Raw genomic sequence first — 27,967 nt, 5'->3', positions numbered from 1 at the left:
TTACAGAAGAGTTTCCGAATCATCCAATGACGTCACCGATCCTTTGGTGTTAATTGTGGAATTCCCTTTGCTAACATCTGGGCTACAGTACACTTGAGTTGAGTGCAGCTGTGGCTGAAAATATTTAGTAGGGTTATTATTATTATTATTATTATTATTATTATTATTATTATTATTATTATTATTATTATTACTATTACTATTATTATTCGATTTTTATTATTATTTTATCACTATTATAAAATTATCATTACTGTTATTGTTATTATCATTATTATTGTAATACTATTACTATTTTATTATTATCACTATTATTATTATTATTTTTATTTTTATTATTATTATTAGTACTACTATTACCATCAAATTTATTTATTTAGTTTTTATTCTATTATTTTATTTTTTTCTCTCATTATTTATATTCGCATTAATTGTGTTATTTTTAACATATTTATTTACTACAGATATTTTTAACGAAAGCTATTCAAAGAATTCTTGGAACTCGGTGAATGGCTTTCATTTTAAAGGTCCCAGTGTTGCATGTTGTTTAGTAGATCCCCGGATCAAATCAAGCGGGCTTTAATCCCTGAAAATTTATTTGATCTTTGATTTTTTCGAAAAAAATTCGTACATTTGGGGTATCACATGTGGGATAAAAAAACAACCTGTACTTTATTTATGCAATTTTTTCAAAACAACTGTTAATGAACCTCCGTATCCAGATTTCTCCGTCCAGGCAGATAGCAATTTTGAAAAAAAGAAGGACAAGCAGCTGATTTCCTAGGAGAAATTACCGTAGTCTTCGTATTTGAAAAGAGAGAAGCATTCTCTGTAGTTGTGTTTTCATGAATATCAAAAGAATAAAAAGTGAATTTGGCAAAATTGAGAAAAAAAAATCGGTGAGACCGTCTGAGGAAACAATATTTTCGAAAAAGCTACGATATTTATGAATTCTAAAGTAGTTCTAAGTTATTCCTAAGAATTATGTCCAGATTTTTGAGGACTGAAAAAACAAGGAAAATTTCTTATTTCTATAAAATAATCCATGTGTATCAAACATCACCATCATTTATACTGAAATATCCTTGCCTCTTTGTTAATAGATTCAGAAGTACGAGAAAATTTCGAAAATCCGTGTTCAATATATTTCACATTATACATATGTATTAGAAACTGAATTCCACCCAATCAATTTCAATCAATATGCGCATAGAAACCTACCCGAATTAATTCGGGGCTATTTGAATTGGATTTTTCAGGTTTTCGAGGTTCCTCAAAAACATAGGATGACATTTGGGATCGAATGGTCGACGATGCTTTTGATGGGAAGGATCTAAAAACATTTAATTTATCAAATTTATGGAAATAATCAAATTCATTTTGAAAAAAATTATGCTTGTAAAAGAGGCTGAAAAACATCGAAATGGTTCCATAAAATCCTCAAAAACACAATTTTTGATGCTATAAAAAGCGCGGTAAACAAGGATCAGGGTCAATTTACGGTTGTGTTTTTTCACTTGATCTAGATTTGGTTCCAGAAGAAAGATTTTCAGATGAACCTGATCGCATTTCGTATTTGAGCGCTTGCTTCGTCCGTAAGGCTTCGGAAACGACGACGTTGATCCTGTACGATTTTTGCATGTGCAGAACGGATTCCTGAAGTGAAGACAAAAAATACAGTATACAGTTTTTCAGGGGTGTGGAAAATTCTCAATCGCTATGAGTTGAATTAAAACCAAGAAATTTCGATCGATTCGATATTCGAAATTTCAGTAGATTCAAATATTATGGTGATTCGAATATCACCACTATGTCATTTATAACACAAATGATAATTAAACCTTAATTAATTATCTTAATTGGGTAATTATTCTTTTTAATGTTTTCTTGTTATGCTAACAACGTTTAGGTGAAACTTTATTATTAGCCGATGTGCCAATTCAATGTTTTTGTCCTCCCAGAAAAGTCTGGTACCAATTTTTCGATGGGATGAAAGGCTTGGTATGCATCAGGGCGGATTCGAACACGATGATCGATTATAGCAACAGCGGAACCTCTTAGCGACTGCGCTACAACCATTATTAGCCTCACGTTTCGACAATCGTCTCGTCTTTATCAAAGGCCTGAAAATGGTTGGAGATCCATGCATATCCCATCAAATTCCTCTCTCTCCTTGACAAACCTCAAAATCGCTTTAAGCACACCAAGCAAAACGTTAAAAAGGAAAAAAAATTAATAATAGTGTTTTTGTTTTCCTTTTGAAGGTGTTGCGTGGTGTACTTAAAAGCATCACTCCACGAATCTGAGGTGGTACGGATTTCAGGTGGAGTATTCGTATACGGCATAGTAGATTATGGGGAGGAGACTGATTCCGTCCATTTCTTCCTAATTGCCGTAAAAAACAGCCCGGAAGATACAGCTTCGGGCGCACTTTTTTCTACAAGGAGTTCGACTGGAGCGCGCCAGCCTTGTGTGGCGCCGCATCTTCCGGGCCGATTTTTTACGGCAATTAGGAAGAAATGGACGAAATCACCCCTCTCTCCATAATCTACCATCGCTTATACGAATACTCCACCTGAAATCTGCACCACCTCAGATTCAGATTCGTGGGCTGATGCCTTTAAAGCATTATCGAGGCTTGGCAAGAAGAGAAGAGGAGTTTGATGGGACATACGCATGGCATCAAAGACCTCAAACCATTTTTAGGCCTTTGATAAAGACGAGTCGTTGTCGAAAAGTGAGGCTAACAATAAAGTTTCACCTAAACCTCATTGATATGACAAAAAAAAAACATAGATCCACTTCCTAATGCTAAGGTTTCAAGAAGAGAGAACTTGGAGATTATCTTCCTTTTTTATTTCTATCATTTTACTAAAAAAAGAAACAGCTCACCTCTATTAAGTAACGTGAAAATAAGCGGATAGGCGACACAACTAACGTATGGTAGAAGATGAATGAAGTACGAGACGATGATCACTGGAAAAATCCGAGGAAAAATTAGTTCAATTCAAAAAAAATTTTGCCCACAACAAAAATATATGAATAAATAACTTTTATATAGTTCACAGCAGGCTCTCTTTACTATGCTATTTGTTTACATATTTGTATATTGTATCAATATGTGTGTTGTGTATGTGTTTATTGTATTTTATGTTTGTATTTTTGTATGAATTCATATATCTATGGTGATATAATATATTACCGTATTATTCTTAGCTTTTAGGCAACTGTAATAAAATGCTACCGTATCCAGTCTTAAGGTCACAAGTAACAATTCAAAACGTTATTTTATTCTGTTCAACGTTCACTGATTAGCTTTTCTGGAGACAAATAGAAACTGAAAAAAAAGAAAAAGGATTTTCTAAACTCTCAGCGGTATTTGCTCCTATTTGTAATAAAAGTTATAAGAAAGGGAAAAGGAAAAGGGAAAGAAAGGATTCATTTCGGATATATCCAGACAAGGAACGCCTAGTAGTTCAAATATTTGCACATCAACTAAGTGAAAACGAGTGCTGGACGAGTTTGTTGAGGGAATTTCTCCTTAACGTTTAGCTTTAGATAGTGGGAGAAAAATAAGAAACTTACTGCTGTTTTTTCCCATCGCGAAGATATTGTGAGCGAACATTGAGACCCAATACGGTGACCAACATAGCACATAAATAGCGGTAAGCAGAAAAACAGTTGTGATCACTTTACGTAATGCAGTGTCCATAGAACTGAAATCCACATTTTTTTCAAATTTTTCCTATCAATTTTTCACATGTGTTCTCTGGATAAGAAAAACGGTTGTCGGGATAAAGAAAAATGCCATTATTTTTATCTGTTTTGTGGAGAATGTCGTTTTTCCACAACTCCTCCATACAGTTTAGTGTTTTTGGATAGCCGAAGCCAGAGAAACAAAAAACCACCCACCTGGATGCCACTAATGTCGTCAAAGCTCGTCGTTTGAGGAAAAATGGCACGGATACGTACCAATAGACGATACCGAACAACGGTACAGCATATGAAGTGATACAAGCCACAAGATTAAACCAGAATTGTATTTCTGCAAAAGAAAAATCCACTAATCTGCTTCAAAATTGTTTCAAAATTCAAAAAAAAAGTGTTTATTGATCACTAAAAGTACTGCACCAGCTTCTCTTCCCAGAGAAAATTATGTGTGAAAATTTTGCGATCTTTTCCCGCGAGTTTTTAATGAACTGATCACAACAGTGCCAATAAATGAGTTTGAACTGTCACGGATGCGTACCTGGTGGTGGTAAAAATCCACATTTTCTTATCACTGTCACTTCGTTTGTTGCATTGTTGGGATTGAAGTAGAAGGTGTAGACCTAAAGAAAACGGAAGTAAACACTTGTAAACAAAAAGGTGCGAGAACATTGTTCGGATAATGTGACACCTTTAAAACCTAAACAAAATTTCGGGGAAAAGAAACGAATTTATCAGCCTCAATAAGTAAAATAGAGGCAACACGACACGACATTGACAATGTCAGAATTTCTCCATAAATAGATGGAGGTGGTGATGTTATTGTAAGAAAATAGAACGAAAGTTGGGCAAGAGAATGCTAACAGAAGACGTTGAGAACCAGAGTTCTAAAAATGGTCATCGGGAGAAGTTTTAATTTTAAAACAAAACTTGAAAGAAATTGCTTCATCATTAATCGATCGTACCCGAAAAATCTATGTTCTAAAAGGTTTTAGTTAGCTTTTCATATATATCTATATGCTCTAGATTGATTTCGTGCACATTTTAAAATAAATAAATTTACTGAGGAAATGGACCAGAATTAATTTATTATATCTTCACAAAATGATTCCGAAAAATAAAACAGCCTTGTTTGAACTGTCTTTCCAACGATACAACTTTTTACAGGTGATAGAACGAAAGCGCTTCGCATCGCGTGCACAATTGTGCGTGTTGAGCGGCTCCTGTTGCGGGAAGTTTTGAGCGGATGGGGGCAAGCAATACAGTCTTTTTCCGATGTCCATGATCCAACTAGTATAACACAAACAAGCAGCGGATGCTGCTCCAATCGCTGAGTTGCGAATTGCCCCATTTCTATTACCCGTAATAAGTTGCTTCGTTCTGGACATCTGTGCACCGTAGACTTTTCTGGATTATTAAAGGGAAATGAGCGTTATCACGCTCAAAATCGTGGACTACATCCCTCTTCCTTAGTATTCGTGGAGAGATCCCAACATCGCCTATTATGTAACACACGCTGTCTATAGCCAATTTAAGAAAAGTTGGGAGCAGAAATTGGAAAATTGGAAAAATTCGTGGAAAAATTTCGAATACGTTTTGCTCGACTTCGACGATTAAAAGTGATGAACTTTTCCAAATTTTAATTAATTAATTTCTAATTTTCAATTAGTAGACTTCTCAAAAATTATTAAAACAGAAAAACGGTGTTTTTGATCATTTTTGCGATACTCCCTGGAAATTGTACATTTAAGATTCAACAAAGGGTTTTTCAACGGTTATAACTCGAAAATTTGCTCGGCTATAAGCGACAGACGAGCGACTACGCTTTGAAAATATTCTTATTAATATTACTATTATTTTTTTAAAAACAATGCACCTACCTGTGAATAAGCGAAGACAGGCCAAAGTAGTACCATAACACATCCGAGCGCAAAAATTACTTGTAGAACAGCGTGCTAAACGGAGGGAAATAGGAAGAAGAAGCGGGAAATTCGAAAATAAACAGAGATATGGGGATGAAAGAAACGGAAATTCTGCTACATGGAAAAAAGATGACATGGAAATGCTTTAATTTTTTTCAAAAGGGAGAAATCATTAGAAAAAGCTGACCTTCAATGTAGCCGCACGTTCTCCTCTAGCTTTATCCAGACATACCGTAGTATAGCATGTCCTGCTGATCAGGAACACTATGATTGGAGCGACAAACCTAGAAGCGCAGGTGTTTATCAGTACATTTGTGGATCAATCTCTTTTTTTCGGTGGAAAAAAATCCTTACTTGTTCATAGAATCCAGAACCAAATACGAAGTACAAGCAGCAGCGCTAAATTGCCATGTTCCAAATACTAACTCGATGATTAGTAGTAACATCGCTAAAGTAAAAATTATTACAAATTCATGCAAAAATATGGGATTATATCCTGCAATTTTAGGAAAATTTACCAATCATCGTTGTCAAATCGCCAACAACCAGAGCAAATATGAAGAATAAGATGCTTTTTGGGACCTAAATGTATTAATAATAGATCAAGTATGGATTGTCGACATTGAAAAGATAACATATTTATTTGGTTTATTCGCATATTATTTGTATTTACACTTTTTCACTTCATTTATCTACTTTTATACATATTGGACACTACTGAAGAAATTTTAACTAAACGTTTCAAGAACATCGTAAAAAGTCTAGTGTGGGTCCCATCAATTTTTTTTCCAGATCTGTCCTTTAATATTAGTAATTGACGCATGATTTCCTGTTCATATGACCTGTTCACAAAAACGTAAAAGTCCCGAGCAAAATTCCAGAAAAACTGGGAAAAAAAAATACAAACGCGCCATGTAATCATCGTATTCCATTTGCGTAATAATATAAGGCACTTTGTGTAGTAAACATCCACACCTCTCACTGCGCTGGCTGTCCAGAAACTTTTCGTATATCGATTAAGTTTCTCCTTTGGCTAAGGACTGTGTGGAAATATTCAATGAATCACTGATGAATCAATGATTTACTCGATTTGTAAGAGATGAAAAGATGAAAAGTATCCTAAGAAGTATTTGGTATTTATTTTACTTTATTTTTTTAGTTATTTTCCAACTGCATGCCGTGCAAAATGCCGCATCTTCTGAAGGTACAACTTGCTGAACTTTTTCTGAACTATATTTTGATTCTATATGGCTTTTCACTCGAAAGCTTCCATTCCTTTTTAATTATTTAATTTTCTGCACAATTTTTATCTTTGCTTTTATCTCTTTTTTATTTTTTAGAGCTTTATGTAATCTGGAACGAAGCAAAGATAATGTGAGCCATAGGCTTCTGTGTGAACAGCGGAAGAGAAGAAATTTTGTAGAGTGTACTATCCTACATTATTCTGCATACAGTATTCTACAGTAACGGGAAGCACGATGTTGGGGTGGTCTTCTAACAACTTAAAGGCATCACCCCACGAATCTGGGGTGGTGCGGATTTCAGGTGGAGGGTTCCTATACGGGATCGTATGTTATGGAGAGGAGGGTAATTCCGTCCATTTTTTTCCTAATTGCCGTAAAAAACAGTCCGGAAGATGCGGCGCTGGACGAGGCTGGCGCGCTCCAATCGAACTCGTTGTAGAAAATAGCGCCCCGGAACGCTCAAACCCGTATCTTTCGGGCCGTTTTATGGTAATTAGGAAGAAATAGACGAAATCACCCTTCTCTGCATAATCTATAACTCCGCGTAGGCATAACCCATTTGAAACTCGTACCACCCCACAGTCGTGAAGTGATGCCATTAAGCATGGACTAATTAGTGAGTTAGAAACAAAAAAATAAAAATAACTGATACTAAAGAAATTCAGGATCAGCACTTCATTTAGGGAACGATGAGTCTACTAATTTTCATATTTCTCTCTTTCCTCCAACGGTTTCTCATTTCCTGTGATTGGGACCTTCCCCAGAAAAATCTTAACGCTAGAAATTTTATCTTTGCTTCCATAAAGTTTATTCATTATGAATTCCAACATTTTGTAGGGTAGATATACAGGCCTCGAAAGCCCATGTAAAAGGTCCTATTCCTTATGGGGACACCCATAATCACTACGACACGAGGCACATAGAATGAGACCCGGTGCGAACCCCTGTCGTTTCCGCGGTGCATCCATTGGAAGTTTCTCGAACGCATTTAAAAAGAACCTAACCCTATGCGACCTATATCTCTATGAGACCTCAAGGAAACGCATGAATAAATTCTTCAGACACTATTGTCCTCTGCAACACAAAGCGCTAAAATCTCCGACTTTTCACACAATTCTTTCTTCTTCCGTGTCTTTTCACCAAGTTCAAGTTAGAAATTTATCCAAGCATGAACAGAAGCTCAGTTTTTTTCTCTACTTTTAAAAAAGTAGCATAGGTAGATTTCCTGAAATACACTAACCTTGACTGCTGGAGCGAAAAGCAACGGTGCAACCACATATAATACCCATAAGTTGACAACAAATCCCACAATATTGAAACCGATGTAGGTTAAAGCCACATAGGTACGGTAACCCTGAAAAACAAATGAGTGACGTTAATAGATGGTGCCGTCGGTGCACATTCAAATAAACTTTCAAATCTCTGTTCTGTTTATTTCACTGGATAATTTTCTGGCTCTGGATGATTCTGATTCATATTCTGGTGAAAAAAAACACATTTCGAAGGGGGATTCGTCCGAAAACATGACAGCTTTGTCATGATAATTTACTAAAGGAAAAAAATTGGTTTGTTGAAATAGGACCAACACATTTATGAGATAATATCGATATTATTTCTGGATCTTATGGAATTATAAATACAAGCAATAGCAAAAGAACAAAGCTGATGTGAGGGCCATAACCTTCAGAGCACATTTTTGTAACTTCCGTTGATGAGCTCACGCTTTAGCCAGTTTCTATAAAGATAATTGAGGATTGTGACCTTTATTTCAGGCTGCGCCACAGCTCTTTATGCATTTATAGTTTATTTATTCATTGTTCTTATTGTTAGTATGTTTATTGTTTATTTTACTTATTTATGGTTTCATACCATCCAGAAATAATCCTCTGATTTGTTATTCTAAAAGAATTTTGATTTTATCTTGAGAAATCGTAGCTTCATCCTTAGTAAATTACGGTAGGGACAAAAAAACATGAAGAATGGTCCTGTCACGAAAGCGATTGCGCTCGACGAGCGGTGCAGAGAACCGTAGCGGTTAGGGGACCCTTGCTAGCACCATTCTTTGCTGCAACTCGCGAGGGTCCCGCCACGGCTCCAACCGACTTCTCCACCGTGGCGCTTCGAGCGCAGCAGCTTACGCAACTGCACCTTGGTTAATGTCGTTTTGACCCACGACCTCATTTTACAAATTTTGACTTTAAGCAAGTAAAAAAAATTATGTAGCCACAAAAACATTTTGTGAACACGAACGGTGCGGGATTTCGTTTTGCGTATCGCTTATAGCGCTACACAAAAAATCTTTACCCTTGCTGAGCTTCAATACAAAGAGTGATAATTGCTTAATTTTGCAATTCTTTTAAAATTCCAAATTCAAAAACTGAGGGATTCTCTCGGTGACCTGGTGAAGAAAATGACATGGTTTCTGATGTGCGCTAATAGCGCCGCAAAAAACAAGACATCGCAAAACGTCCCAGTAACGAGTCTATTTCTTATTTTGGCTTACTTAGGGCTACTACGAATATTTTCCACTTCTATACTGTTTATAAACCATTTACTACTAATATTTATTGTATTTACTGTCATTTCTCAAAGAAATGATAACAAAATACCGTAATCAATCATATTAGGCTTAATTTCTCCACTTAAAACTGTAAACATTCGATCCATTTCATCTACATCCTATTCCTATCATGTAACTAATTTCTGGATTTTTCTTCTTGGACCCAATAAACCCGTCACTTCCTCACGGGCGGCATAGAAGAATAGATAATTCGTCTGAATATCGGACTCTTCCTCATATGGACGGGACGGACGTGAAGACATATGACCTGACTATTCTAGGAGCACGGCGAAGGTTCGTAGTGGGAAACTCGCCCATATTTAGTGTGAGACATTCGAATAGCGCCAATACGCGTATAAATAATGTCAATTTCCGGATGCCGGCTCAAAAACGTCATGTATGGTTGATTTAGGAAGTGAGTTACTAGCCGAAAAATCCGGGAATATAACTCGGATGCGTTAATTTACCAGTTGAAAATGATTTTGCTGGAATTGACGTCAATTCTCGTTACTTCTCAGGAACATCTAATATATATTAACGTTTAGATGTGTATTATTGTAGCAAAAACATCATTTCTATTAAAAATTGTCTATGGAATGGCGACTCGGGCTTTTCAGCGCTGTCGCTACAGTTGTGCCCTATCTAAATGAGGAACAAAAGGGCACAATTTGAATTTTGAAAAAAACGCAAAGTGAAATGAAATCTTTCTGGAATTCCCTATAACAAATGCAGCAATCTTTACTATTCTAATGCTACACTTTTTCCTTCCGAATTTCTCATTATCCGCGCTTTCACAAATCGAAGGTTTTTGTTTGAAAATTTCGTAATTAAAGGCATCACCCCACGAATCTGAGGTGGTGCGGATTTCAGGTGGAGTATTCGTATTCAGGATGGGAGACTACGGAGAGGGGGGTGATTCCGTCCATTTCTTGCTAATTGCCGTAAAAAACGGTCCGGAAGATGCGGCGCGGCACAAGACTGGCGCGCTCCAATCGAACCTCTTTTACAAAATGGTGCGCCAAAACGAATGAAGCCGTATCTTCCGGGCCGTTTTTTTACGGCAATTAGGAAGAAATGGACGGAATCACCTTCCTTTCCGTAGTCTCCCATCCTGTATACGAATACTCCACCTGAAATCTGCATCACCTCAGATTCGTGGGCTGATGCCTTTAATTAAGGGAGCAATTCAAATGTTCAGCGTTGCGTTCAGCTGCAGCATATTTATAGAGATAATTTTTCTTTTCAATTTTTGGAAGAAATTTTAGTCTTGTAAATTTTGGAGAAATGATGGAAACAACCATTGACAGACAGTCGAGTCGAACATAGTCAGTGCGGCAAAAAGGGTCCTTAAGCGAAAAGATCCCACACTTTTGAGGATTATGTGACTGTTTAGCTATGTATCCTTCACTTTTTCAATCAATTGGTCAATATTATTCAGTAAAGTAAAAGAATAAAAGATAAAGTGTCTGGTGAGCACCAGAGCGGATACGAACCTCTGATCAACGGAACCTCTAACCGACTGCGTTACACCCGGAAAACGGAATAAACGTGAAATTCTTCCAATCAACCTCGATTGCCAGTGTTTTCCGATAACAATTTATGATTGATACGACAATTATTGATTTTTTTCTGATTCGTTACTCACTGAAGGACTGCGACTGCCGATGACAATTTCTACGGTTCGATACACATTTCAGCTGAAAAGAAAAAGAAAACGCCAAAGAATGCACTTTAGGTTTATAACCCGGCCCTGTCAGTGGAGCATGAAGGCGCGTTCGGCGCCAAGAGCGAGTTTTTTTTTAATATTACGTTGCGGATGCTAATTAGAAGCATCAAGACTTTCTTTCCAACATCTGCCTGCTTTCACACCTCGTCTTCCACAATACATAGGCAGCTTGGAAGAATATCTTTGTCTGGAAACACGCCGAGCCGCCGTATTTAATCAAATCAAATCCCACCCTCATTCCTGGATCTTGTGGATAGATTTGAGAAAAATTCTCAGGATCTGCTGTAGAAGTCGAAAAAAGGCTTTTGAAGCTTTCTGGCGCAGATTTGATAAATTAATCTATTTGAACTTGGTTCCGTAGTGGACTGATTTCATTTCATCACCAATTCTTGCAAAAATACCGCCAAAATGTTTAATTTAACTTACTAATTTAACTTACTTGATCTAACTTAATTGCTTAGCTTAAGGCGAGCAAAAATATTTCTAAAGTTGATATCTTCCTAATTATCTTATCTTACCTTTTCCTCTTTCTGGCAAGACATTAAATACAATAAATAGGCAAATAAATAAGTAAATAGAGCTCCAAACATGCGTATATGTCTAGGTTTTATTTTTTTTACACTAGAAAAATCTTCGAAGCCTAAACAAACGAAAATTTGGCTATAAACACAAAATTTCACCGTTAGACAGAATGTTAGCATAAAATCAAAGATATAAGTAATTGGTTAAAAACATTGTTGGAAATTCCCGTCGAAAAATCGAATCTTTACTCCTTTTTCTCGAAGAAAAATGAGGGAAGAATCCAAGGGAGGAAAGATGGTGAAGGTTCTAAACATTTCAATTTTGAAATGCAAAAATTGTTAGTCCCGAGAGATTTCAGAAGATTTTCAAATTAATTCTTATGCTTTTTCAATTTAACCAAGGGGGGAATTTCCGGAAAAACTTTGCAGAAAACGACTCAGCCTTGTACGTATGTGGGTGGTGAGACGTTTACGTCATAGAGCCTTCATCCATTTTCTGGTGGATAGCCCTCACGAATGTACATGTGTGTTACGAAAAGTGCAATAAAATACATCGCATCCATGCCCTCGTTTCGCTATTTCAATATTTCTTTCGACTTCAATAGCTAAAAGTTCCATGTACCTCTTGATTACGAAACGTCCCAAGAAAAAAAAAACGATGCTGTAAGAGAGGAAGAAAATCCACACAATGGGGAAGTGATGGAAAGGCGAAAGGCTCAATGGAGTTGGATGTTTCCATCTTTCCGTAGGAGACAGACAGACAATGATGCACTACTGACTCGCTAATGGTCTGTAATTATTTGTAACTCAATCATACTATCATGCTATATAATAAAAGACTTATTCTATGTGTTTGTGTGTGTTTGTGTATGTTCATTACTGAAAAGCCGATTTAATAGCGATAACCTTGGAAAAACAAACGATACAACGGCTCAATGAACGAATCATGCGACAATTACGATGTGTTTTGTGTGCGTGTGTGCACATTTTCATACCGGAATAACAGACTGAGAGAACGTATGAAAATTTTTGCACAACTACATACTACAAATACTACAACCACATTATTCGAATTTTACTAGCCAACCAATTTTTCTCTCCAGTTCTCGGGAATTGGATTCTTGACAGAATTCTTCGAACAACTTGCTCTTTTCGTTGAAAGGAAAGTAGTCTGATTTATTGATGAGAGCTTAGCGGAATATGCAATGTTCTAAACAGGAAGACCTTATGCGAGAAATATCCAGAATAATTCGCCAAAATCAAGCGCATCCTGCACTGATGTGCAAAACTTGAGGACGAAACTAATTTTCGAATGACATGTCACGTGACAGGTAGGATAGCTTGGTGGCCACTTGGAGCATACACAGAAAGAACTGTTACAGTATGATAGAGAAAGTAACTGAAAGAAATACGCAATGAGATCAACACAAGTGACGATTCTATCCGAAGAGAATAATTAATAAGGATTCCGTCTCTCCGACGATACAACTTATTACGGGTGATAAAACGAAAACAATCCGCAAAGTGTCTACACTTTTACGAATGAGGCAGCTTTTGCTGTTTAAAGATAAAGGATAAAGTTCCTAGCGTTAATCAATCCGCTTAGGATGCGCCCCCACGTTCACTTCAATTCAGAATCGTTTGAGGTTTACGAACGTGTAACTGGCCTATACAATAACTTGCGGTGGCTAGCCGATGTGTCAAGTTAGTGTTCTTCTCCTCCCAGACAAGTCTGATACCAATTTATCGACCCCGGAGGGATGAAAGGCTTGGTGAGCACTTGGGCGGATTCGAACCTCGGATCGATCGTGCAGGAAGCCGAACCTCTTACCGCTATATTACACCCACCCAAGGACAATAATTATACACTGAATTCACCGCGAATTATGATGGTTCCCCGGATATTACGGTAACAAGTGGGACGTCATTTTTAATAGGTTGTGTGTTTGATCACCATGGACGTCACGGCACGCTTTGAAACGGAGTGCGATGCTCATCAAAAGGTGCCCGAACTAATTGGGTACAACCGACGAGGCTAGACAAGACAAGGCTAGTCAGGAGAAGTCAAGACAAGTCGAGACAAGTTATAACAAGGAAAACTTGACCAGTGATTTAGTGGAACTCTGAAATGCAATGAAATGAGTAACCAGAGGACAGCATGAAGCCATGGCTTCTACTCCTGCGACAGGAAAGAAATATATCATATAAATATGCTATAAATATATCTTCCGCAAAATTTTTTCAGTAACAAAGCAAGGAATTCCACGGCAATACTCTGAGATAGTGATTGTGATGACATAACTACTAGATTTCAATTCTTCGATGAAATCCGCGATCGGGTCGTTAACGCTTCGTCGACGGATTCCTCCTACGCACGTGTTTTAAATAATTTATACATATTTATATGTATTTACATGAGCAATCTTTGAAACGTGTGAGATGGTTTCTGTCAACTTGTCCTAACTTGTCATGTCTTGTCCTGTCAGGGTTGCACCCAATCGGTTCGGATCACTCCTGAGCGTCCCCCCTCATTTGCAAGGTGCTCTCATCCTGGTTGGTTAGGATTTCGTTACGTTGACCTCACGTCATGTGACGTCCAACTTTCTGTGAACGACTGAGGGACCTTTGGCACATTGCATCCTCTCACATTTTCATTCATTTCCATACCGTATCGTTAATATTTTTTGTTAATAATATTATTTCTTTTTAATAATGTTATTTTACTTTACCTAACTCGTCCTTAAGTTCTGCACAACAATGTATTTCTATCGAACACACAACTTCTTCTTTGTCACTTCGTGAATTTCTGTTCTCTTCAAGCAAACGAAGACAGACAAGAAACAATTTGATTCTACATCCAGAATCGTCCAAAGAATACAAATTTCTTGGACAATTCCGGATGCGAAACTACTTTTCCTGAAATGTCAAGCTATAAACAAAGGCAAATGATGTTTCAGCAAATTCTTAGTTGAGCTCATAAAACCATTCGGTAGCATTAGCAAAAATTTGCTCGAAAAACAACATTTTACAGACTTCAAGAACTCTAGGATAAATTTAGAGTTATAGAGAGGTGTACTGTAGCTTGTAAGCATAAGTAGAGGAGTTCTCAACAACAAAAAAAGGCTAAGAGCCCTTAAAGAAGTTTGGATGATAAATAAATGAAGCTCGAAGGAAAATTTCTAGAGAAACTATGTTTGTGCGCTTGCATTAGCAGTTTGTCACCGATTCACGTCACCTCTCAACGTCGTAAGCCTAAGGGTTTCCGTGAAATTTGACATTTTTGTGTAGTTGCAGCTTCACCCAGTGACGTCGATTTTAATTTTGATTAAAACTCACCATCAGCATCCCCAGAATGTGCTGTCAGAATTTCCTGTCAGTTAGCTTAGTTGCAGACGAAGAGGTGGTGAAGCGAATAGAATGAGTGAAGAAGGCGGCCGACGCATAGCCACATGACCACACCCCCATCCATATAGATGCCGTCGAATGTAGAAGTTAGGAAGGCTAGGGGAACTGCTAACTAACTAATATGCAGAAAAATCCGGCATGCACTAGAACGATTCAAGGACACTAGACCACAGGGGCAAAGATTCGTGTCTAGAGAAGTAAGACATAGCTGAAAATCAACTGGAGTGAACGTTCTATGAGGAATCAGTTTGAGAACCTCCGAATAGCTAGTATACTCCGAGTTAACCGATCAAATGGACCTGATTTTGGAATTTTCGAGAATCTTCCGATAAACCTAGTTATTGGAAGGAAACATAGACAGATGAATAAAATCAAATAACCATTAAAAACACAACTCATAATGATCTTAGAATTTTCAAACACGTCCTTGAACTTAATCACGCATCCAAAAAAAAAAACTCACAAAATCCAGAAGTCCCAAAAATTTCTACTTCATTGTCCATTCTTCTATTTCTGTTATTGTTATTGTTATTATTTGCTGTTTTTATGTCTCCTTCATTACTTAAGAATATAGTGGAAAATATTGCAATTTTATTCAATTCTTTCTATAATTTGTTTAAAAAATGATCATAAAAAAACTGACCCAGTTTTTTTTTTGCATTTGCGTGCTTAGAACCACACAAATATTGAATAATGATTCTAATAAATAGCATGTTTCTATGAAGGGACCATTGTACAATCCTTAACAGGATTTTACCGGATACTTGAATGAGAGATCACAAAATAAATTAATTACCTAGTACGTGGTAATTAAAAAGGAAAAAGGAAAAAGTCACTCGCGTATCAATCCGCTTGGGCATAACAAAACGACGATGCAACTTATTACGGGTAATAAAACGAGGGCAATCCGCAGCGTACGCTCGCTACGCTTATACGAATGGGGCAGCTTTTGCTGTTTAAGGATAAAGGATAAAGTCACTGGCGTATCAATCAGCTTGGGATGCGCCACCACGTTCACTTCAATTCAAAATCGTTTGAGGTTTACGAACGTGTAACTGGCCTATACAATGACTTGCTGGGGCCAGCCGATGTGTCAAGCGGGTGCTTTTATCCTCCCGGACAAGTCTGGTACCAATTTGTCGACCACAGAGAGATTAGTATGCGCTTGCAGTTGTATTTGGTAATTATCAAATTAATTATCCATTATTTATTATCCATCAGTCGGTCTATCCATTATTAATTGACTAATCCAACTATTAATTAACGACAGACTAGGAATAGAAGTGAAATTTGAGCTCAACCCATAGTTCAATCTCAAATATTAGACAGCAAATAAATATATACGAGCAGAAACAATATGTTCATTACCGTAAACATAACCTAGAATCATTCTCACACAAATCTGAGCAGTTAGGGGAGAAATTGCATAGATCGCTCGTAATCGGCTTGAAATAAATGAAAACGATACGTTAATACGTGATCAGATTATCTGGAAAAATGATCTACATCACAGGTTTCAAATTTCCTACGCATTACGCTTTGATGGAAGTTTTTACAGCGATATCCCGTAATAAAGCTTCATTTTCACAAGTATATGGGCTACTTATGGAGTAACGCAGTATCTCCGTTATTTTGTGCCATAAAACGATCTAAGAAGGCATTTTATAAGATATTCGAGAAAAAATTCATTTTTCATTCATTTTTCCTTTCCATGATTCCATTTTTTTTTCTCATTCATATGGTTTGAACAAACCAAGAGAGATCTGTCCTAGACTTCTGGTTTTTTTGAGGATAAATCTGTGCCAGTATCCAGTCCTTGGGAGGACAAACACAATGAAACTGCGTCTTCTTTTTCAAATCGTGTTATACAATATTATTCGATCGATTTGCCGACACAAACTCGGTGTAGTAGCAGTTCGTTGAAGGACTTAGCAATTACTGAACGAATATTTCCAATGTTTGAATGAGTGCATATGCGTATTTCCGTTCCTTCGATGCATTTAACAGCGGACAAATTTTCATTTTATGACTAGTACCGTGTACTGGTAGAAATCCAATTTTATACTTTAATTTGTTGCATACTGTTACTGTAGGTAGTAAATTCGTCACGTTGCCTTACCGATTTCGTAGGTTTAAAAACATCACCTCACGAATCTGAGGTGGTACGGATTTCCGGTGGAGTATTCGTAAATGGGATCGTAGATCATGGAGAGAGGGGTGATTCCGTCCATTTCTTGCTAATTGCCGTAAAAAAACGGCCCGAAAGATGCGGCGTGTGCACACGGCTGGCGCGCCCCAATCGAACTCGCTGTAGAAAGTAGCGCGCCGAAACGCTCCAAGCCGTATCTTCCAGGCCGTTTTTTACGGCAATTAAGAAGAAATGGACAGAATCACCCCCCTCTCCTTAAAATCTTAATCTACAATCCCGTATACGAATACTTCACCTGAAATCCGTACCACCTCAGATTCGTTGGGTGATTTCGGAATCCTTAATATAAAGAGCTCGCTCACAGTTATAGTGAACCTGCCATTCTGCCTAGCCCGAAGCTCCCCGTCGTGGCGGAAGCCCGATATACGGCTGCGGTTGACTGGACATCTCGTTCAACTTAAGGGTAAGGCCCAAGGCAGTCGTGGAGTGTGATCGAGGGTCTCGAAGGTGTTCTCCCAGGAGAGAAGATCGCACCCATAATAGGTGACGAGTCTCAGAACTCCTTTGGTTTCCCAAAGCGAAGACCCAAGCGAATGGGTTGAGGGAGCGTGATTAGCGCCAGAGCGATTGGTGTAGGATAGTTGCCTACAACGCAGAGCGAGGAAATCGTTCTGGAGCGGTACCGTTGGATTAGAGAAGGCTCCCGGCCGAACAGTCAAGTAGACAAGCGCATGATTATCCAGTTATACTTTTAACCTCCTGATTGTAGTTGTGCGATAAGGATGAAAGTTAGCTGGCTACATTTATTTATTAAAGAAAATCAAGGGACAAAGTGCTCCACTATCGTCGTAACCTTCAGGTCGATATGCAACACCCCAACCACAGCTACATAAATATATCCAGTAAATTCCAATGTATCTAGCCTGGACATATTTATTCGTCCTGGCGCGTATATCCACGTAAATAAATGACACTGGACACGAGATCTGAACTTAAATATTCGTTCAAAAATTTAGAAGGCAGACGAAACTCCTTGATTAAGGAGTGTAACTAAACTATGGGTGAGCTAATAAGCTCTTCTCTGTCAACAAAGAAACTTTACGACGAAAAAATTGAATTTATCTGAGGGGACATCTAATTGAGGATTCGTTTTTAATTTCCACTGCATTTTCGCTGCAATCCCGTTATCTGCACTTAATCGCAGAAACGAAAGCATTCGTTCCTAAAAGGTTATTTCCTGAAGAAAAACCATCTTCAAAAACTTTCTACGTGGGTTTTAAAACAAAAGATAAACGATTCGAGGAAGTTACGGTAATCGCCTGAGGATATAAGCATTTACAATTTATCGCAACGTTAGAAAAAGCGCTTCGGATCACAGAGAGATCCTCTAATCTGGCACAGGTCTGCACTTACAGCACAAAACAATGCAATAAACCATTTGAATCAAAAGTAAACGGTCATTCTCGTATCTTTCCTTCTCGGGAAAAAAATTAATGCTATCAGAATTGATTTCACATTCATTACTCCTATGGGTGTCAAAAGTTGTGTCGTCGGGTAGGCTGATCTATCTGGGTGTTCATGTTTTATGGTTTTCTAGTGACTTTCAACGGAATATACATAGTCGTCAAGTGATCATTGGTATACAAAAAAAAACTTATTTTTTAAAGTCTATGCTACTGAAAAACAAAAACAAATTAAACATGTTCAATAATTTTTACTGTTACTGACTGTTTTGATTGATGCTTCTTTAAAATATTTTGTTACTATCACTTATAAACATCACTGTTTGTTATTTATTTGCTCACTGAAGCTGAATTTTTTTCCCCCAAAATACTTTTATTATATTCCTACTACTTTCTTACCTAGTATTACTTACTATAATACTATAAATATTTACTACAGATACCTTTTTTGTATCCTCTAACGAATCACAAAGGCGATGAATTTGAAGCTTGAAATTTTTGTATGTACAAAACAAATTTATGGGGTAAAATTACATCGCATTTCTTCTAAGTAAAAGTAACAAAAGTGCATGCATCAGAAATGAGCGCACTATAGTTAATTAGGAGAATATATTTCTTTAATATTTTTACCTAAGCTCTCCAAAAAAAACTCATTGAAACAAAAATTCTCCTCAAATTCTGAATGTATTCGAGGAAGAGACATACAAAAAATTGCATATACGCATATAAAATAAAGTTTTATAAGAGAATAATGCGATAGGGTTGCAACTCATATGAATAAGTACAGAAAACGGGGTTATATGTAGTTTCTCTCGAAAATAACATTCTCGGAGTATAGTGGAACTTTCCGGATGATCTACTCCTTCAAGATCGTTGAATTGCAGGAAAAGAATTCGATTATCGTATAGAGTGGATAAGTAGCAAGTCATTTTCTTAAAAATTTTATGGAATTCCAAATAAAACTCCAAATAAATAAAAGTAAAATTTCTTGTAAATTTGTGTGACTACATGAAATAAAAAATTAAATTTTCCGAAAAGAAACACTAAATCCGTGAAAATATCCGCATTTTAGTGTTGGTGACACTAAAATATAAAATAAAATATAGAATTCACAACAACTTAACATAAAATATGCGCTTTCTCTAGGTCTTACCATTATATTTTGAAGAAAAAGAGAAAAATGAATAGAAAAATAATGAAAAGTAAAATAAAGTAAACATAATAAATAATAATAATGGCTATAAATAATAATGGAAAAATGAAAAATAACTGGGAGAAATGGGGGAAAAGAATTGAAAAATAAATTAATGGAATAAGATCATTGAAATGTGAAAATAGGAAAAGATCGCTGGGATTTGAGTTCATAGATCACTTCATGCCAATGTAGATTACCCGGAAGCAAAAGTTACTCATCTACGGATAATGGCTTGATAATCAGATTTGGCGGCACTACACTTTCCGTTCCAAAAATTATTACATCTAGGAACTACATACTACTTCCGCTACGGCTACTTCCTTCAGATTTAGTTAGAAACGGGAACGAGGTCAAAAAAAAAATCTAACCTGAGACCAAAGTGAGTTAACTTCGGCTTCGGATGAGAGCAAATGACGTGAAAAAACACAAGAAAAAAGAAAAAAATTACATTAGTAGTGAAGGGAAAAGAATTAATGAATATGGAAGAGAATAAAGGAGAACTTTGCGACCAAAAGTCTATAGAACCTTTCAGATAAGATCCATAAAAAAGATAAGGCTAAGTAATAGGGTAAGCAAGAATCCATAATAAGCTGTTGAAGGTCAAGAAAACGTGGTCATTGAATATTTGAGCCGAACAAAATAAAAATCCAGATCAATCATCAGATCATCGCAATCTGGAGAACACGTCATGAGCTCTGATTTAATTATTATTATTAATTATTTATGGTTCTTGTTGTTTATATATTTTTTTAAAATATTTAAGGTCTAAAAAATTAGGCAACCTTAAAATATATGTACCAGGGTACATTTCACCAAGAGAATTAGATTATAATACTAAATTAATTTGAAAAACATTATTTTCCCACTGCCTCCTTTTACTTAGGTGACCACTTCTACATTTCATGATGTTGAATCTAATCCTGTAATTCTGACTTTGAAAAAGTTCCTAGAATTTTCTTTTCTGAATAAATAACAATAACTTGAACAATAGTCAATAACAATAGCAATGAATAACATTTTTTCTGAAATGTTTTGAAGCCGTAAGGGTTTTTCCACTAATCCTTCCGTTCATTTCTCGTCTCCAATAATCCATTCGAATGAGTGAGGCATCGGAGCGTCATCCGAGCATCACCACATTGACTCGTGTAAAACTTCCATGACTCATGAAAGTAAAGGATAAAAGATAAAGTGCGCGGCGTCGACTAATCCCTATCGGGATGCGCCTACGGATTCGACATTAATTCAGAGTAGCTTGAGGTTTATGAGTTCACGTTCAGCCGTAGAATTAGTTGCGGGGGAAATCCCCAGTGTTAAGTCAGTAATGTTTTTATCTTCTCCGACATGTCTAGCTCCAATCTATCGTTACCGGAGGGATGAGAGGCTTGGTTGGCGCCGGTGGGGTTTCGAACCATCGACAGCGTCGTCACACACGAACCTCTTACCGGCTGCGCCACTTATCAGACCTACATATCAGATCAGAGAGACACAGACTTAATCCAAATTAAACTCAGGTAGAAAAGAGCTAAAGAACAGAGAAAACTGCTCAAGTAAGGGAAAATCACCAGAAAATATAATTATCATTATTCCATATTTGATTGATCAGAAAAAGAATCTATTTTTTCCCGCACCTCACAGTATTACAGCGATTTTTCTCTACACCCTTGGATATATACCCGCCCGATTTGCAAAAATGCTTCCGTGAAATTTTCTAACAACTGCCAACTCATTCTCGCATATCTCCTGCTGTTTCTATGGTACTGGGGTGAAAAAATCTTTTAAATGGACTTTCATTTAAAAAAAACTGCGGCATGGTTACCCATAGTCAACGCGGAAGTAGGGTCCTTACGCGAAAAAATGTCCCAATTTTTTTAGTCAATTGGTCGTCAGTATTTCTTAGTAGAAAAAAATAAAAGAAATTCAATTTTAAATCGACAGAATATTGCGATAACGTGTTTTCTCTTCAATACCATAAGTCTACAAGTCTGCGGAGAGGTAAGCCCATGAGAAAATTCTAATTTGTGATAATCTCGTAATCACCTCGGGATCACTCGTAAATCCTCTCTTCTCGAGGATTATCTGGATGCGTCACTCGCGCTTAAGACAGGAAACAACAACGGTCTGAGATCAGCTTGAAAGGAAGCAGCAAAAATTTCTGCTGAGTCAAATGAAGGATGTTCGGGGAAAAAAAATTCACACAAACGGAGTTTTGAGTCAAACAAACTCATCTACTCACTTTTAAAAAGTGCTTTTACCCTTCATTTGGGGGTAAAAGAAAAAGCTGAAACAGTTTCTAAAAAAAATGTATAGATTTGAACAGGAATGAAACGGCGTGATCCAAATTTTTCTTTTGTAGCAGTATTTTTTCCTTTCCTTTTTCTCTATGTCCGAGAAGATAACCACTTCTAAAATTGCCCGACTTTCCACTTTAATTCTTGAATCGACCTCTATATTTCCGGATTTTTCTTCAATTTTCTGCTCTACGGCGAGTAAGCATGTCAGTTAGCTGGAATTTGCGCATTTTCATATGCTATTGTGATTCTAGAAAAATTATGTGTATACATATTTTTCCTAAAATCCCAATTTACCTTCATTTTTCATATTAGAGGTATCATCTACGCATATTTCATTGATTTGCAGTGTTTTGTTTTGATATCTAAGGCAAATAAAATTTTTGAATGGTATGTAATCCTATGTACTGCTGATTCCTACGAATCATTGCTTAATTTGGTTCTGAGTCTGGTTGTTTTTGATCCGCGCTTATAAACATGGAGGATGGAGCAAAAAATAAGTAAATAATAAATAATAAAAGTGAATAAAATAACAATAACTATAATAAATAAAATTTTTCTCAATGCAATAGGATACAAGAATGTGATCGTTCTGATTTTGGTAAGAATAAATTTCCATGCCTGAAAGCGGCTGAAAAGAGCCTGGCCAGTTTTTCTTTTTCCTGTTTTTGTCTGGACGGCTGCATCGACAACCAAGTATCCTTATTATTATTATTATTATTATTATTATTATTATTATTATTTGTTCTTTAGCATTGGTATTTTTAGGATGACTCTTAAAAACCCATACAATGAGTTCTAAAAATTCGGAAAAGGTCAGAACAGTGAGAGAGATTTTTTAGACTCTTAGGAATTTTTTTTTGAATGCCATCGTATGTAATCCAGTGGCCAACTTCAAAAAACACACTTATGAAAGAACAATGGAGTGCTGTGGATTTCCTTAGAATTTCTTAGAAATTCTCGGGAAAGTAAGATACATTTTCTAACACTCTCCTTTCCTTCGGGAGAATATCATTCCTTTCGAGAATTCCATTAGTAGGAGTAGTGAATGGAGCACAAGAAGCCCGCTGTCCTTTTCCTTGATTCATTGATTGCGCCAAAAAACGCGTCCACATAAACAAAACTTAGAAGAATAGATAAAGAATAGATTTTTAAATAACAGACTCGTTTGATTTCTGTTTTTCGCACTTTTCGAGGATCAATGATCAGTTTGTTTACGATGGAACATGAAAAAACAACAAAGTTCTGGTACAAATTAAATTAATTGCCATCAAGAATTTCATCGAGAATTGAGAAAAGTTCAAGTCTCATTGTGAGAAAAAGAACGAATAGTTAAAGTGGAGTGTTTTTCATTCCAGAAAGTTCGTGTTTTCCCAAATATTGAAGTTAGTTGTACTTTGTTTTTAATTTAATTTTTTCCCGAGTAAACCTGGAGCAATTTAGAAAAAAAGAGTCCATTGAGAAGTGCTAGCTTCATACAGCTTTTTCGGCTCTACAATGAGCCCAAGAAATTTGAAAAAGGTCAGAACTGTGGTAGAGTTTTTGAACTCTTTGGATTTTTTTAAAATCCATCTTATGTAATCCAGTGGTCAATTTCAAAAAAGACACTTAGAAAAAAGACTCAGTACATATACTGTAGCGCCTACACTGCCCAAAGACGAACAAATTCATGGAAGTATTAGGATAACCTTTCCAGCATCAGGATTAACTGACGGCTTTTAAACTGATAAAATGTGTTCAATTAGAGTAATACTGCTTAAAAAATTCCAAAAAAAATTGTGGACCGTTCAAAATGTCATACTCTTATTATTATTTATTTACTATATTTAGTCATTTATTCCTGAATATAGTGAATAGAATTTCCTTATTCCTGAATAGAATGAAACGAAGGTTTCCACGGAATTGAAGGGTTCACCAAATCTGTAGCGGTGGCCCACCTCATAGTAAACTCATTCAAAGAGCAAGTATCGGCGACGTATGCGTGAAGTTGATGACAGGGAAAAGCGATGAAATCATGGATTTTTTATTATATTCATATGCTATTTATTTGACATTATTTATCCATATTATCACCATTTATTAATATATTTTTCTAATGTATATTCTCAAAATTAGGTGGAATGTGAAAGAGGGGCACTGTGAAGAGGAAATCTCAAAAAAAAAAACCAAAGTTTTTCCACTATCAAACTCGGATGTTTTAATTTTATGTTTATTTGTTGTATTACTGTTTATTTGTTATTCTTATGTCCACTTCCTATATGATTATTTATCATGCTAATATTTACATTTATGTATATTTAGGTATACAAGGTGCATCATAAACATGATCATTTTTCGCGCTTCATTTTTCTTTCTTCAAGCAAATCTTTCGATTCTTCGTTCATTTCACCATGTTGGGAGAAGTTTAGTAGATCAATTTATCTTTGGACCTCCCTAGTTCTATTGCCAGTTTTTATATTTGTCGAAAATTTTCTCAAGTGGAAGCTATCGTAGGAAATGGATTTTAGGTCTTATATGTGCAAGAAAAGTTGACAAATAAGTCTTTTCCAAGCATATCAAATATTTGTCATATAGAAGATCCATAAGTTGCTTCATAAGTCATGGATCCATAATAGGCAGGTCAGCGACTTCTTCGACCCTAACTCTGAGTTCTGAGAGAAAGGGATCGTTGACTTGCCGATTAGGTGGGACACATGTGGATTAGGTTGTAATTAATTAACTTTTTTAATAGTAATTATACTATTGATTAAATTCTGTTGTAAACTAAGAAAAAAATGAAGCAGAAAAAAATGACAATCATTCATGCTCCGAACACTTTTCTAAACAAAAAGCAACCAAGCAAAAACAGCAGTCCTACCCTGAGCGTCTGAAGGTGGTTGTTCGTATCAAGTAGAGTCATATTGAAGAAAGACCTTTTTTCTTATTAATAAGATTATTAATAGATCATTATTAATGCTTGCTGTCTTCTGATCAATTTCGCTTGAATAACTCCATTTTTATCGAGTGACCATATTTATGGCGAACTTTGTGTATACATTTTTCATAAGTGGATTCTATTTTGGTGGCGACATTAAACATCAAATGACGCATCGTCTTCTTAGTGATAATGGGGAGAATTGAACGCAATTAATGAGTTCTTTTGAGACCTACGGAGGCTATTTTTGACTCGTTCGTAGCAAATGTCGAAAGCATGCAGGAATGAGCACACACTGGAGCGACAATGGATGAGAATCTCCGAAAGAAATAGTGGATATATGACGTCACGATGATGATATATCACGTGTCTTTATTAACGTCTGCCGACGGGGGATCCTCGTAAGGGAAAAATAACGCTTTTGAGTTCTTATAATATCACGTGACTTTTTGGTTTTTTTTTTCCTTCATGGAAGGATTCGTCTCAAAAGCTCACATCCATAATTCTCTTTTCAGTTTTTAAGGTTCAATTTTTGGGCTATGCAATACCGTAACACCGGCCGTTTTTCTCCGTGTTTTTCCCAACTGGATACAAAATTCCTATTGATTTAGAATTTCTATCTTTTTTTTTCGCCCCCACATGCTACATATTTATTTACTCATATAAATATATATATATGTTTTTATTTATTTATTTATTATTTCCGTATTCATATCTATTTATCAGATTCCCTAAAAACGATACGATTCCTTAAAAAAATTTTTAATGAATTACAATTTACACTTACAATACACAATAAATTATTCAACCATTATTTTTTGTTTCAGTTGTATTTTTTGGAAAATTTTAATATTTTTTCATTAACATGAGGCAGCTTAAAACTCCCAGGAGTAGAGAGGCTATTTTTTGAATGGAACAACCTAAGACAAGCTGTACTGCCTTACGTATTTCGTGCATATTGATTCAACGAAGAAAAGAAGCGTTATTGATTTTTTTGTGATAGATGAGAAGCATTCATGCCAGTTTCCAGGGGTTCAACGATTCTGCTGAGCTAATATTGAGTGCGTGTATTTTGAGTACCGATGAAAAATTGCTGTAATTTCTCGCAAAAATGACACGCCTGGTGTTTCAGCCTGGTCCAATTTTTTTCTAAATGCTTTGCATGCCTTGCATATTCCCTTGTTTCTACTAGAATTCCATCTTTTGAGTATGGACACATTGAGGGCGCTAGGATTCCTCTAGGAATAGATAGGGTTAGCGGTACAATTTAAGAGTATGAGCACGGTAACGTTGGATTTCCTTACAGTCTGAGGAAAAAAAGGTGTGACACGGCCTTGTCGAACTGAATTTTCCCCCTACGAGGCTTCTAATAACGTCCCGCGTCTGCGAAAACAGCATACACGCCTCCTCTGCAAGCAATCCACCTGAGAATGGGCTAATAGGATGCTCTATGCCTTCTGCTCGCTCGCAGAGGAGCGCGCCTGCGTGCGCCCGTGTGGACATATACGTGACACGTTGTTAGGTGCCTCGTAGTAGATTCGCAACGGCTAGATGGTCTTCCATGCTGTTTTTCTGGATAGTTCCGTAGAATTAAGCGCTATGAGACCCCTGATACTCGTGTACTACATCCTTAACCCTATTTATTTGTGGACATTTACCCATTTCCTGATAGTATGCTATTCTTAAAGAAATGTGTTGCAATAATTGCTTCAGGAGGCAAAGTTCCCGGATTTGCGTAAGTCATTAGAAAGTTCTTCTGTTCGGAATTACTTATTTACGTCAAACACCAACTATTTTGTTGTTGTAGGAATAATCGGGAAAAGTTTTTCCAGAAGTTCAGAACTGAAAATTCCATGTTCTCTTTGTTACTTCGAATGACACGCAGATTATTTATAAATCGCTGGAGGGTGTTTCATGTTCCTAAAATTTAGTGGTTTTTGAATTATTAATCGGTTAGTTAACTAATTGTTGGACTATTTTCGTTTTAACTTCACCTTTTATCTTTTATTTTTAGTTTTATCATTACTTTATTACTATCCATTATTATTATTTTATTTTTCCTTCTTTTAATTTTTTTTTTGCAACTTTTTTTATTTCCGACTCCAACTGGAAGAATTTCTTGTATGAAGAGCTACAAGCCACAGCCTTTTCAGCTGTACGAGGCGTTCAAAAAATTATTAAAAATTATTATTATTAAAAAATAGTTCAAAATTAGGAAAACGTCGGAAATGAAGGAGATTTTTTGAACCCTTTAGAAATTTTTTTTCAGATTTAAAAATAATCAATCGTGTAATCTTCTGGTCAATTAAATAACTATGCTCTACAAGAGAGCGGGTTTCTTGCTATTTTCCTCAAGAGGACCTCCACACTGACCTGAAAAGGTGTACGTGGCTCCAGGTGAGTCCAACCTTCGTACTCATCGTCCGAATCCGATGACATCATTTCCTGCAAATTGTCATTACTATGTTAAAATCTGTATCTGACGTAAAAAAATCAATACGATTCGACGGCCAAAAATCAACAGACGAGTAATAACGAGCAGCATTACTGTAATGGAGATAAAGAAAAAAGAAATGCGGAGGATTGTCTGAAATTTTCCGAAAGTTACTTGAAAAAAAGAGATAGAAAAAAAAGAAGTGAATTAAAATAAGCTTACGGTTGGTTGGAAAAAGCGTCGAGAATCTCTCTCCAAATAGAAACTATAGAAAAATGTGAAAAAAAAATTTTTCCGTTGTCAGAGTGCATTTGCTCAAAAATGTTGTAGGAGATTCAAAGAACAAAACAAAAATACATACAAGAACTGAAGGAAGACAAGATTCAGAAAATTTCCAAGCATTCGAAGGATGCACAGGTAGAAATAGTGTCAAGCATT

At 36.4% G+C, this 27,967-nt stretch overlaps 1 protein-coding gene across 1 annotated transcript; it reads right to left on the bottom strand.

Annotated features, from left to right (window-relative positions):
• Window positions 1–27,537, bottom strand: RB195_011744 (uncharacterized protein; the record flags this gene model as incomplete). The annotated part of the gene is made up of 13 exons (XM_064193292.1): window positions 1–114; window positions 1,222–1,333; window positions 1,560–1,656; window positions 2,893–2,976; window positions 3,586–3,716; window positions 3,913–4,045; window positions 4,250–4,331; window positions 5,589–5,663; window positions 5,818–5,914; window positions 5,985–6,078; window positions 6,149–6,212; window positions 8,115–8,228; window positions 27,469–27,537. 13 exons carry the CDS (start codon window positions 27,535–27,537, stop codon window positions 1–3), a joined length of 1,266 nt encoding a protein of 421 aa, XP_064050875.1.
• Window positions 27,538–27,967: the final 430 nt, after the last annotated feature.

Source organism: Necator americanus, chromosome III (genome assembly GCF_031761385.1).
Source record: "Necator americanus strain Aroian chromosome III, whole genome shotgun sequence".
Taxonomy (NCBI): domain Eukaryota; kingdom Metazoa; phylum Nematoda; class Chromadorea; order Rhabditida; family Ancylostomatidae; genus Necator; species Necator americanus.
This window is presented reverse-complemented; position numbering and strand designations above follow the sequence as displayed.